Source organism: Anopheles coluzzii, chromosome X (genome assembly GCF_943734685.1).
Source record: "Anopheles coluzzii chromosome X, AcolN3, whole genome shotgun sequence".
Lineage (NCBI taxonomy): Eukaryota > Metazoa > Arthropoda > Insecta > Diptera > Culicidae > Anopheles > Anopheles coluzzii.
Window position 1 is genome coordinate 7,260,614 of NC_064669.1, and position 13,063 is coordinate 7,273,676.

Genomic DNA, 13,063 nt, shown 5'->3' on the forward strand with positions numbered 1-13,063 from the left:
AGAGAATTCACAACCGGTTTCTCACGCCACGCAAGCTCCGAAAAGCACAGAGATGAAACTTTTGGAAATCGATTTTAATGGCTAAAATGAAAACAGAAAAGTTCATTATGTGAATATGTGAATATTTCCCTGCTTATTACACTGGAAAAGACTAACTACAGGCGGTCCCCGAGATACACGGTACCTCTTATACGCGAATTCGGAGATACGCGGTTTTCTAAATTTGACAATTCTTTGAGCAAATTGTACTGATTTGACACATCAATTTCAAATTGCCAAATAATTTCCGTTTTTATCGAATGTTAAAAACTATTTCAAAAGGTTTAAAACAGTTATATTCAGTCAGAATCATATCAAATAATTCATAAAGTGACTAAAACCGCCCCCTACTTGCAAAATTACACAAAAATTTGTGATATTTTAGCAGGAAATCACGAGATTCGACTTACGCGGAAATTCGAGATACGCGGTATTTTGCGGCCGTTTTCGGTCCCCATTAACCGTGTATCTCGGGGACCGCCTGTGTACTTCATCGTTAACCATAAACTGCAAATTCAAATTTTTCTCAGCTCCACCGTTCTTTGCATGGCCGGGAGTTTTCTCTCACCTAAAATACTGTCAGTCGCTGTCAAAGTATGCTGTCAGTTAATGTCTCAGCTGCTCTTTCGGTGTTTGTAGAAACGCTCTAGTCTATTTGAACGGTATTAGAGTCGGTCGCATTGCCGCGGCAACGAAAGCTTGCCGTTACCGTGTGCACAATTTTGCGCACCGGGCTGTCACCGCGGTGACGTCTCTGCTCACACAGTGGTTATGGGATTTCCACTTTGTTTGCTAGCCCAGTTTTGACAGTACCCAAAACATAAGCAAAAATCTTCCATTTTTCAATCGAAGCTGGCTGTGCGTTTCTGGGAGCACTTGTCCTACCGATTCGCCATTTCTCGATTTTCCGCTGGAAACGTGCTGGAAGTTTTCGTGTTCGTTCGCTCGACCGTAGGTAAGTGTTGCGGGATAAAACTTCCCAAAGCTGTCGCTAGCTTGCTCGGCACCGGATGTACCGAGACTTTTCGAGTGGCTGTGTGTGCTGCAGCCAAGGTAGCAACTGCGTCAAGGTAGCACGCAAAAAGGGGCAATTTTGCCGAATTAATGCGACGTGCATGTACGCGGCACTACTTTCGGTCGACATTGTTCCGCAATGTTAGCAATGTTGATTAGCGACGGACGTCATTTTAGATACGGTTTTTTTTGACACATTTTCTTATATCCTTATTTCCTCCCCCACTTTAGTAGCCCCCCCAGTAGCGACATTCCAGAGAACTGCAGACCTACGCCTTCTGCGTCCCAAGACCGTGTGTGTTCGAGTGTGAGGCTTTTCCGCGATGGAAGCCAACGGCGAGCCGGTCGCCGTGGTTCCGCAACCACCGAACGGGGATGAACCGAAAACGACCATCAGCGAGCTGGAACCTACTGTCGAGCCAAAGCTACTACCAGACGAAACAGCCCAGACCGTGGGCGATGCCGGCGATGGAAAGGAACAGCAGCAGCAGCAGCAGCAGCAGCAGCAGGACGATGCCGCTGTGCCTTCGGCACCCGTAGATAGCGCAAAGGAAGCAGGTGCGACGGTGGAGGAAACGGCAGCATCGGGGGGACTGGAGGGGAAAATGCACTCGCCCCCTCGCAACCGGAGCGGTTCGCGCGACAGCCACACATCACAGCCGGACCGTCGACGGCGCCGGAGCGGCTCGGAGGTCAGCGAGGCCGGTTCGCGCAAGAGCCGAAGCCGATCGCGCCAGAGCCGGCGATCGCGCAACCGGCGCGGCAGCCACTCGGCCAGCGTCAGCCGCAGCCGCAGCCGCTCGGGAAGTCGCCTATCGTCGCAGCGGCGCGTCCGCACACCGTCCCGGTCGCGGTCGCGCTCCGGGTCCGGCTCGCGGTCCCGCTCACGGTCCCGGTCCCGTTCGCAATCTCGCTCCCGCTCACGCTCCGGCTCCGGTTCCCGCTCACGCTCACGGTCCGGTTCCGGGTCGCGTTCCCGGTCCCGCTCCGGCTCGGGCTCACGGTCCCGTTCGCGGTCGCGATCCCGCTCCCGGGCCCGTTCCCGCTCCGGTTCGGCCTCGAGCTCGCGGTCCCGCTCGTCCAAGTCGAAATCGCGCAGCCGCAGCGTCAGTCGCAGCGTGAGCCGCAGCGTAAGCCGTAGCGTGAGCCGCAGCGTCAGTCGTAGCGTCAGTCGCAGCCGCAGCCGAAGCCGAAGCTCGCGGTCTGTTTCGCGCAGCAAGAGCCCGTCGATGGCGGCCGGCGAGGAGAAGGCCGGACCGAGCAGCTCGGGCAAGCACAGCAAGCCGGCCAAGCGCATCATCGATTCGGACGACGAGGAGGGCGAGGAGGGCGACCCGGCTGCCGGCAACGGCGAGGGCAAGGAGCGCGAGGAGGGCGAGGAGGACGAGCCCGGTTCCGGCGACGAGGGGAAAGCGAAGGGCAAGCAGACGCTGATCGATTCCGACGACGACGGCATCAAGGACGATGGGTCCGACAGGTACGGGCGTTGAGGGCTTCCGGGCGGTAGCGCACTGCAGGTCAAATAATGGTGTGTTTGTTGTTGTTTTACCCCCTCCCTTCCAGGGGCCAGTTCATGTCAGACTTTGACATCATGATGGCCAAGAAGAAGGAGGAAAAGTCGCGCCGCCGCAAGCGGAACGACATCGATCTGATCAACGACAACGACGACCAGATCGCGCAGCTGCTGCAGCAGATGCGCCAGGCGGCCGAGCACGACCGGCAGCTGAACGTGGAGGGCAAGCCGGCAACGAAGAAGATCGCCATGCTGAAGCACGCGATGTCGCAGCTGATCAAGAAGGATCTGCAGCTCGCGTTCCTCGAGCACAACGTGCTGAACGTGCTCACCGACTGGATAGCGCCGCTGCCGAACAAGGCGCTGCCGTGTCTGCAGATACGCGAAAGCATCCTGAAGCTGCTGTCGGACGTAAGTACTAGTGCAGCTTGTACACTCTTATAGGGTTTTCCAGGGGTTCTCACAGTTGTGCGACACTTCCTTGACTCTTTCCTATTAGAAGTGACCTTCATATGTTGGAAATTAGACTAGATGGCACCCTTTTTGGACAGGCTCGTTGGAAATTCCTATTGGCTCTGTCCAACAAGGGTGCTAGAGAGTCCAATTCCCATTACAATAAGTTCTTTTCATGCAGGAAAGAATAAATAAAGTGTCCCACAGCTATGAGAACGCCTGGAAAACCCTTTACTTAACCGAGGTCGGATTTTTTTTAAGTCTGTACGCTTTACTGTCGGGACAGCATGAGTTTGACCAAAAAACAAAACCCTTTCTCTCACCCTCCCAACAGTTCCCTACCATCGACCGGTCCTACCTGCGGCAGTCGGGCATCGGCAAGGCGGTGATGTATCTGTACAAGCACCCGAACGAAACGAAGGTGAACCGTGACCGGGCAGGCCGGCTGATAGCGGACTGGTGCCGGCCAATCTTCAACCTCAGCACCGACTTCAAGGCGATGACGCGCGAGGAGCGCCAGCAGCGCGACCTGCAGCAGATGCCGCGCAAGCGCAAACCGTCCCCGGACTCGGCGGCCTCCACCAGCAAGAGCCAGAAGGGGCTGCCCTTCACCGAGGCGGACAAGTACGTACAGCGGATGCAAAGAAACAGAAAAAAATTGGTGCAATTGATTTTACTTCTTTTTTTTTGCCTTCTTTTGCTCTCTGCTACAGAGGAACGTTGCGACCGGGCGACAAGGGCTGGATACAGCGGGCGCGCGTCCCGATGCCATCCGACAAGGAGTACATCGTGCGGCCGAAATCCAAAATTGATGTAGATATGAGCAGTGTAAGTGCATTTTGCCTGCTTGTGTGTATTTGTGTGTGTGTGTGTGTCTGTGGGGGTGCCGTTTGCCGTCCATTTTTAATGCTTGTTTTTCCTTTTTTTCTGTTGCTGGTACAGATTGCGAAGAAGAAGCTAAACCGCTACGAGAAGCATCTGAAGAAGTTTATCGACCAGAAGAGACTGAACTCGACGCGCCGCGCGGTCGACATTTCCATCGAGGGACGTAAAATGGCGCTCTAGGTTTTAGATTTTTGGGCTGGGTTTTTACACTTGCGGAGACGAACGGAGGTCGCTTTTTCCCCAACCCCCCCTCCTCACCCCCTTTACCTCTAAACACCCCACACTACTTGGGTTCAAGCATGTACAGCAGGCGCACCATTGTGAAGCGCATTATGGAGCAGGCGGCCGAACCATCGCTGCTTCTTTCACTCACACACACACCCGTCGATCCGCCCCAAGACGCAACTTTCAAATTTTCTCTTTCTCGGTTCGATAAACACAACTTGGCTATTTTTTTTCACCACTTGACACTTATTTCGTATTATTTTATTAAACGGCATCATCACGGTCGTTTTATCATCATCATTTTGCGTAACTGAATTTAGTAGAATTGAATGATTTAGGCAATTTTAAAATATTGTAAATTTGAACTAGGACACGTGGGCGTATGTGCACACCACCACCATCTGCTCGCACTCTACCCCCATCGCTTCAACAATAGGCTCACTCGAAACACAGCAAAACCTGTCGGAGGGTATGAGAGTTAAAGTAAAAATCATTTTTTCTCTCTAATTTTCCTGAAACTAACTGAAGTTCGCTCCGAGCTTATACTTAATCATGTTCGCACACCACCTACACATCCAATTATAATTTGAAGCGACAATAAAATAATAAAAAGAAATGGAGCAAAACATACAAAACGTACAAAGCATGCCAATTGATACAGCTGCTCCGAACTAAAGTTTGGCGCGCCGGGCCGCGCCCACACTGTCCCGCACAAAGACCAAGCCGAGCGGATCGCCACCGGCGGCCGATCGCTGGACCGGGCGGAAATTGCTGGTGATCGGAGCGAAACGATCGCCGCCGGGTCGGGCCGGGCAGCGGCGCAGCAGCCGGCGAAAGGCGGCAGTCTGCCGGGGGGAAACGTAGACCGGCGTGCGGTAGATGAGCCAGCGGACGCACTCCCGGTACGGGGCCGTCGTCATCGACCCGTCGTACGTGTAGTAATGCCGCCCGAGCTCCAGCCCGGCGGCCAGCCAGCGCAAACAGTCGGCGGGTAGGGCGGTGGTCCGCGTGCCCGGCCGCCGGATGTGGCGCAGCGCGCGCACGATCGGCTGCAGCGGGCGCCACACGGCGCTACTACCGCCATCGAGCCACAGCGCCACGACCGCCAGCCCGTCCGGGTGGGCCAGCGCCGCGCCGAAGCTGCCGTACCGGGCGTTGTAGTGGACGAGGTGAGCCTCCATCGAGTGGGCCCGACCGTCGAGCAGATGCTCGCTGCCCACCGCATCGTCCGGGCCCCAGTGGAAGTGGAGCTGCTCGAACAGGTACGCGCTGCCGAGCGGGCCCCCGACCAGGAACGGCCGGAAGGGACGCTCGCTCAGCGTTAGCTTCGCGGGAAAAGGGGGAGGTAGATGAGGATTCGACGGACTACTGGCAGGGTTCTCAAAGCTTACCACGGCGGACTGACCGTTGTTCGATAGCGTCGCCCGTCCCAGACCGTCCCAGTGGCCCACGTAGTGCAGCGGGGCAGCATCGTCGACGATCCGTGCCCGGCCCTGCACCAGACAGACCGGGCTCTGGACCGTACCTTTCGATGCCGTTCGTTGCATTGCCAGCGGCACACTGGTGTGGGCGCCAGGATCCGAGCCACGTGCTCGTTTGATGTGGCAAACAAAAAAAAAAACACAAGGTTAGTCCGCAACAGAAGGAGCTATTGGAAATCGATGAAAACGGACCAATCGATTCTGACTTGTGGTGGGAGCTCGGAATCGGATCTACCCGATTCCGATTCCGTGTTAGGATTCAATTCCGAAGCCGATTGCGATGCTGGAATCGATTCCGTTTCCGGAGTCGATTACGGTGTCAATTCCGGAGTTGACTCCGCAGCTGATTCCGGAGATGACTCCGGAGTTGAATTCGTAACCGATTCCGGAGTTGACTCCGTAGCCGATTACTGAGATGACTCCGGAGTTGAATTCGTAACCGATTCCGGAGTTGACTCCGTAGCCGATTCCCGAGTTGACTCCGTAGCCGAATCCGAATCCGATTCCGAAGTTGATTCCGAAGTCGATTCCGAATCCGATTCCGGAGTTGACTCTAGAGCCGATTCCAGGGTCTACTCCGAATCCGGAATTAGAATCGGCTCCGGAATCACAATCAGCTCAGGAATCGGTACCGACCTAGGGATCACAATTTGCTTCGGTAACGGAATCAAGATTGACTCCAGAAATTAGCTCCGAAATGAGAATCAGTTCTTGAATTGAAATAAGAAGTTTCAGAAGCAAAATCAGTCCGGAAATCTCCATGAGAGTGGATCGTTTACTAGTAAATTTGGATTCTTTGCGGCTATCAATACGTTGCATCATTGGACCTAAACGTCTACTCGTATGGAGATGCCGAAACCGACTCCGTTTCAAAACCGATTCTGATTTCGGAGCCAATTTCGATGCCGGGTCCGATTCCGGAACCAATTCCGGACACTGGTTCCGGATCTACTATCCGGAATCGATTCCAGAACTTTTCGGAGCTAGCCGGAATCGATTCCGACGAAATCTTCATTTGCCCCATCACTAATTCTGACGCCACTTCAAGCACTCAAGGACGGCATTCCCAGCCCTCGCTTCGACCACGACCGGAATTATTTAAACCGTTTGAACGGGCGTGCTAAGTTTATCGTTAATCTATTATTCAAAATTCGCACCAATGGAAAACGGTAGGGAAATTAGTATTTAAATCGATTTTTTCTTTTCTTGTTGCTCTACCATGCAGACATATTCCGTACGGTCGTTTTATTTTCCCCCCACAATTGCCCTTTTGCTTTTGCTCACAGCTCTTTTACCAAATGCTAAATGTTCCCCGGTCGGTGCCAATTTCCGGTTAAAACATTGCATTTAATGTAATGTCATACATTTGGGGATGAACGCTCACTCGGGAGAATTAACAGGCTGGAATGATTACTCCCGCCTTTCGCACACACAATTATTCAACCGACTCACGGCAAACGAGAAGGACAGAAGGGCATACGGACGGGGTAGTTAATTTCTTCGCTAAATAGTTGTCTTTGTAAATGCCAACGCCTGCCTAAAACGAACAGAAATTTAAATGCTATTTTGGCTAAACTAATTCACTAATTGAGGGTGAAGGAATTCGCTGTCCGGTCTTTTGCATTGTCCTACAAATATACATTGGTGTGTTTGCCCGCAGCCCACGCCTCTACGTGCCCAGGCGCTGCTCGCACTTGGCGTACCGGTGCAGGCAGCGCACGAACTCCCGCTCGGTACTGTCCCGCAGCCGGGTGCCGAGCGGCAGAAACTCCGTCAGCCGTATCTGCCACGGCAGCAGCCCGTACGTGGAGCAGACGTCACCGAAGTAGAGGGCCAGATCGGGATCGGGCACGGCCCCGAGCGCCGCCTGCAGCCGGCTGTCCAGCAGCTCGATGCTCACGTCGGCCGCGTACAGATCGCGCCGCCGCACGGACTCGCCGATCGAGCGGGACAGGCTCACCAGCCCCTGCTTGCCGTCCTCGGGCGACAGAAAGCCGACCACCACTGTGCGGCCACTCCCGACTGGTTGGCGGGGGCTATCGTCCGCCTCCGCACCGCTACCACTGCGTTCCAGCCAAACGATGCGGTCCTTCCCTTCCACCGGTGCTTCGCGTACGCAGCGTTTCACTTCCTCGCAGTTGCGCTTGATGGTTCCTGCCAAAGGGAAGGGTGGAGTTCCAATTAGTGACTTTCCGGGAAGGGCGAGCTGGAAGGACAGATGGACCCCGCTTACCGTTGTGATCGTAGAAGCTAACGTACTCGATCTCAGCCGCCAGCGACCAGAAGATGAACTGGGCCAGCTGGCGGTAGAGGGGCGGTTCCGGCCCTAGCAGCACCACCAGATGTTTCGGCACCTTCGACAGCTTTGACACCGGTGCGGGAAGCTGCTGCTGCTGGTGCTCTGCGTACTGGTGGGCCTTTATGCGGATCCGTTTGCTGAAGAACGGTTGGCGCAGGGACTGCATCAGCTGCTCGACGATAGTGACGAGCTTGTGTACCAGCAGCCAGAGCAGGTAGACGAGCAGATTCGGTGCCGACTGGCCATTGTCGTACTCGGCGGTGTACGGTCTGTGCGGTTTCACCTTCATTTCAGCTTTCAACGAATTTTACCAACCCTCCTGACCGCACTACTGACACATACACACACACGCGGCGTATTGTTTTGGTTGTTGCAGTTCGGAATGTGTACCGCTGTTTTGACAGTTGCCCGCTTACGTAGAACACTGTCACATTGCGGGCGGGCAGCACATGACAGACTGTACCACAGGCAGGACGACTCCACAGCAACGGTGGGTTTCGGTTGAGTTTGATTTTATGTTAAATCCGCAAAAATGCATCCGAATGGAGTTCAAGAATGCGCCCAAAAACGGAATACTGATATAAATATATTAGTTTATAATGCCACTAGTTGCGATGCATGATGAAACAAACTCAGTAAGTCTGATGAAATCAGTTACACTCGTTACAAAGTATCCATTTCCAGTACCAGTGCCTAGAAACATGGAAATACTGTTTTAAAACTGATGCAATCCTCGTGGATTGTTTCGAGATGATCGCAATTTTGAGATGATCGTTTGAGAGGGAGCACTAGGTACAGAAACCAAACCAAAAAGATTGTCGGTATTCCTGACATCGATCCCGTTTCCACAATCCTGGAATTAAGGTGGAATAGATACCGAAGCTGCACAGGTCGTAGAACTGGTCCCGGGCTTATAACTTATAGCCAGCGGCGGGTCAAGCCTCTCCGAGGCCCTAGGCGTTATGGTAGACGGGGCCCCTTTACCAAATCCATCGACGGGGGGGTGGGGGGGGGGGTTTGGTGTACGAATCATACACTGCAAATTTTATAAGTTTGCTGCAGTTACATTTTTTACTGAAAGCTATTGAGTAATACATGGTTTTCTCGTTTCACTGAATATCAGTAAAACAAATTACTGAAAATGCAGCTATTTATTCTGTCAAAACGACATTTCTGAGCTTCAAAAGAAAACATAATGCGATGCCCACTTGCTCGTGATGAACAAACATTTGATTTGGTAACCGCTTACACCCCGATAAATTTTAGGTGCGTATTCGGCTTGCGGAATTAACGTTTTGGTTGAGAAAAATCTTCACACCACTTTGCTGTTCTTGCTGAAATTTCATGATAACCGTGAGTGCGTACCAAATCAACAAACTTGTTTCGACAAAATACAGTTCACATCTGTATAAATCTTTATGAAACAGAGATGAACAAGAGCAGCATGGACTGCCACCCGCGCAACAATAAAAACTCCAATTTCAATACTTTTTTTCGCCAATTTTTAATCGATATCAATGACTAAACAATCAGTAATAGCAGAAAGGCTTTGTAGTATGTTCAAATTTTGGGTACTGTGGATACTGTTTCGAAGCGGACTTTCGACACTTGATCGTCTAGGCGATCATAAAAACCTTTCGGACGTTGGAGTTTAGAGGGATTACCTTGGGTAGGAGGACATAACTAAACTCCTTAAATGAGAAGTCGATAGATGATGGATGGGCTTAGTCCTATCCTGACAATCCGAACAAATCTGACCTGCCATGATCGGAGTTGGTTTTATCTATACTCAAAAGAAGTTAAAGGTCGGAAAGTTATCGTTTTCGCTAAGCTAGTTACATTTGTCTTTTATTGACAAGAACGATGGTTCTAAACGATATTTTCTTTCCTACTTTACAGTTTCTAGCTCGTGTTTCATAATACGGACGATTTGATTTAAAATCGTCATCGTGAGCATAACATGAAAACAATATTTTGCTTTTACGTTGGTGTTTACCTTTACAATGAATACTGAAGTACCGTCTTGCTTCGAATTACGGCCACTTCATTTTCAATCGGTCAGAGCGATAACTTGTTGCACGCGGGAAAAACAATATTTTCATTCGAAAGTAACTGGAAATACCTTGTATTGCAGTATGTTTGTCTCAAGTAATCCACGGACCACAGGTCGAGCGGTGAGGGCCAGGAGAATGCATTTTTTTACACATATATTATTATATTATTACAGTTAATACCCAAATAACTGGTTTATGATATTAAACAATGCGATTGGTTATTGGTTTTCTTAAATTATTATATCATCCAAGCAAGTTTCAAATTCATTTTATTAAATAACTAAAATTGATTGTAAAGATTCTTCAATTAAGAGTCTGCAGCATACTGTGCAAAAGTCATAAAAAGTTCAAAACAATTAAGCAAAATCGCAATATCGCTTCTGAATGTACCCTTCCTTCCATGTTGCAAAATGTTTTCAGGATATATCTGAAGATGGTACAAAAACCTTAACAGCTGAAAAATTATCGAGACAAAAGTACAATCGTTCAGTACTATTATGAGGCCACGGACAAGTAAGGCCAGGTCAGACCAATTGATAGTGCATTTCTTTAAAAAAAAAGCTCCAAGAAAATCGTTGCATCCTTAAAAAGCAATAGTGTGTAACCATTGTTCTCGTAAAATCAACAGTCAGGTTTTTATGGAATTATTCGTTTCTATTTTCTAATTTCTCCTCAAATTTGACCATATTAATTGGTCCGACAATCCATGTTATGGTGATCAAATTTGGAATAGTTCAACGATATGAATTGTCATATTAAAATATGTTCAGTTAATTTGTAATGAATAGGATCTTCCTATCTTTCAAAATCGCGCAAATATTTTCTCGGGCCTGACTGCATATTGTGGCGGGCCGGACTTTGCCGACCGCTGCCGTCAAATTTTACGCGATCATTCATATCGATATTTCCTTTCCGCCGACCCTTCCAAATTTGACCCAAACCCTTCAACAGCTTGCTTTTCCACCATCACTTCGTCCAGTCCCCAAAAGATAGCAGGGGCACGAGTTCTTAGTTTTTGCGTGATAACATAGAAACAGGCCAAATTAAAAAGCGCACACATCGACATCGGAATCGATTCTTGAATGAAACCTCAACAGATAAAAAGAGCGTGCTTGGTGTCAGCCAATTTTTCTTGCTAATTTCTCCGGCTACGAACCGTTGTGTTGAGATCGGTTTCGGAGCCTTTTAATGTCGTATGTGCAAGTAGTTTGCGTGAGGCATCTCTTGTAACGGATTTCGCTTTACCCAACTCGCGCGTAACGTTCAATGCATTGGGCCAACGATGATGAAATGATATTGTTTTGAGCTGTGGGCATGTATCGCAGCGTTCTACGCTTCCAAATAAGGTGCACGTGTTAAACAAAAATATTGCACATGTTAAAAAGGCAAATGTTTTCTGCTTCTGATAGTAAAATGCTTATGATAAATAAAATAAATATGCTTCTGATAGGTCTGGTAGTAATAATAAATCTGATTGTAAACATAACCCCCGGAGGGAAAATGGAGGTATATTGGGTTGACAACACCAAATAGAAGGGGCCCCTCAATCGACGGGATCATCAACGGGGCCCCAAATGGACGCGGCAATGGAGATTGTTCTTCGTATTATGGCTGTGTATGGCTGTATGTAGATGCATCTGTAACGGTTTTTGGTCTTGTTGTATTCGCAAAACTTGAAATAGTCGATAAAAACCATATATAAATGAACATGTTCCATAGGTTCCTTGAGTATTTTTATACCCTTCCCCCCTTTCTTCTAACTGAAACCTTTCCCATTTCCCCTTCTCTTCGGTCCACAAACTGGATGTGTTCGATTAGGGCCAAGAATGAAAATTTTAGTTTTTGCATTAAAAGACACACACAATCCACTATCCCAGGCCAGGAATGTGAATACCATTTTTCGTGTGAAACAGCTGTCTGCTTTTGGCACAGAATCGCAAAGCGGTAGCAGGGGCCCCGTATACAACAACAGGACGGTTCATCCCAGCCAAGAGCGCACACAATGACATCGATTTAACCATTCCTCGAATGAAACCTCAACCCACTGAACCCACCGTTGACCAAACGACCTTCCTAGGCTTTTTAAAGCGACGCGAGCTTGGTGTCATTTTTTCCTGCTAATTTCTCCGGCTACGAGCCGGCGTATTGAAATTTTGTTTAGGGGCCTTTAAATTTTTGTCTGTGTATGATGTGTGCTTGTGGCTGTTGAAACGGGTTTTCTTTGTGGTTAAACGCAGCGTTCTGTTCTGTGTGCTGTGCATTGGATTTTAGCAGCAAGTGTCTCCGCGTTTTTTTTTGGTGAGCTCGTGCATCGACCATCCACACCAAGACACCAAATGGACGGGCCCTTCATTGACGGGGCCCCTTATAGACGGGGCCCCTTATCGACGGGGCCTCCTTACCGACGGGGGCCCTTACCGAAGGGGCCCCTTCATCGAAGAGTCCACATAATAGTTGGGGCCTCGTAAACCACCTTTGAGTTTTAGTTTCAGCATAGCTGTAACGGTTTTTTATCTTGTCTTCACGCAAAAAGTTGTATGTAAATAGTGATAAAACATCATTTTAATATTAACATGGCACAGTTTCTTTTTGGACATATAAATACCACCCCTTCCCGATTTCCCCTATTTGTCAGTTGACCACAAAAGTTGAGTAAGGCCCCGCGTAAAAATTTAAGGTTTTGCGTTAAGAGCAGGCACGCTCCACGATCTCAGGCTTGAGATGTGAATACCATTTTTCGCGTGAAAACAGCTGTCTGTTTTCGGCACACATCTGCAAAACAAGTATAGGGGCCCCTAGACAAGCGCAGGCACGTTTCATCCCAGCCAAATTGAAAAGCGCACACATCGATATCGATGGAATCGTTTCTCGAATGAAACCTCTACCCACTGGAGCACCGTTGCTTGCTTGATGTTAGTCAATTTTTCTTGCTAATTTTACCGGCTACGAGCCGATGTATTGATATTGTGTTTCGGGGCCTTTAAACTTTTGTTTGGGTGTGTTGTATGCTTGTGTTGTGTAACGGGTTTTCGGTGGTAGTTAAGCGCAGCGTTCTGTGCATTCCATTTTAGCAGCAAGTTGCTCTGCGTGGTTGTGGGTT

At 49.6% G+C, this 13,063-nt stretch overlaps 3 protein-coding genes across 4 annotated transcripts; 1 reads left to right on the forward strand and 2 right to left on the reverse strand.

Moving 5' to 3' along the window:
• Positions 1–811: 811 nt before the first annotated feature.
• LOC120952347 (IWS1-like protein) lies at positions 812–4,764 on the forward strand. Of its 2 annotated transcripts, none has more exons than XM_040371631.2 (6): positions 812–994; positions 1,285–2,530; positions 2,617–2,977; positions 3,354–3,643; positions 3,733–3,847; positions 3,962–4,764. In XM_040371631.2, the coding sequence occupies exons 2-6, from the start codon at positions 1,377–1,379 to the stop codon at positions 4,082–4,084; spliced, it is 2,043 nt and encodes a 680-aa protein (XP_040227565.2). In that variant the 5' UTR covers positions 812–994; positions 1,285–1,376; the 3' UTR covers positions 4,085–4,764. The 2 variants fall into 2 exon arrangements, with proteins under 2 accessions (XP_040227565.2, XP_040227571.2); XM_040371637.2 differs by having other exon boundaries at positions 1,288–2,530.
• A 27-nt stretch (positions 4,765–4,791) lies between these two features.
• On the reverse strand, positions 4,792–6,622 carry LOC120952363 (carbonic anhydrase 2-like). The gene is made up of 2 exons (XM_040371647.2): positions 5,521–6,622; positions 4,792–5,454 (listed from the first exon to the last, which is right to left on the reverse strand). The coding sequence occupies exons 1-2, from the start codon at positions 5,674–5,676 to the stop codon at positions 4,801–4,803; spliced, it is 810 nt and encodes a 269-aa protein (XP_040227581.2). The 5' UTR covers positions 5,677–6,622; the 3' UTR covers positions 4,792–4,800.
• A 109-nt stretch (positions 6,623–6,731) lies between these two features.
• Positions 6,732–8,450, reverse strand: LOC120955949 (dehydrodolichyl diphosphate synthase complex subunit Nus1). The gene is made up of 2 exons (XM_040377224.2): positions 7,844–8,450; positions 6,732–7,764 (listed from the first exon to the last, which is right to left on the reverse strand). The coding sequence occupies exons 1-2, from the start codon at positions 8,196–8,198 to the stop codon at positions 7,280–7,282; spliced, it is 840 nt and encodes a 279-aa protein (XP_040233158.1). The 5' UTR covers positions 8,199–8,450; the 3' UTR covers positions 6,732–7,279.
• Between the last annotated feature and the right edge of the window lie 4,613 nt (positions 8,451–13,063).

Coding starts and splice junctions, on each gene's coding strand:
- LOC120952347 (XM_040371631.2), top strand. CDS start 1,377: ATGGAAGCCAACGGCGAGCCGGTCGCCGTGGTTCCGCAACCACCGAAC. Junction 2,531..2,616: donor AAGGACGATGGGTCCGACAG/GTACGGGCGTTG, acceptor CCTCCCTTCCAG/GGGCCAGTTCATGTCAGACT. Junction 2,978..3,353: donor TCCTGAAGCTGCTGTCGGAC/GTAAGTACTAGT, acceptor CCCTCCCAACAG/TTCCCTACCATCGACCGGTC.
- LOC120952363 (XM_040371647.2), bottom strand. CDS start 5,676: ATGCAACGAACGGCATCGAAAGGTACGGTCCAGAGCCCGGTCTGTCTG. Junction 5,455..5,520: donor ACAACGGTCAGTCCGCCGTG/GTAAGCTTTGAG, acceptor TTTCCCGCGAAG/CTAACGCTGAGCGAGCGTCC.
- LOC120955949 (XM_040377224.2), bottom strand. CDS start 8,198: ATGAAGGTGAAACCGCACAGACCGTACACCGCCGAGTACGACAATGGC. Junction 7,765..7,843: donor TAGCTTCTACGATCACAACG/GTAAGCGGGGTC, acceptor TCCCTTTGGCAG/GAACCATCAAGCGCAACTGC.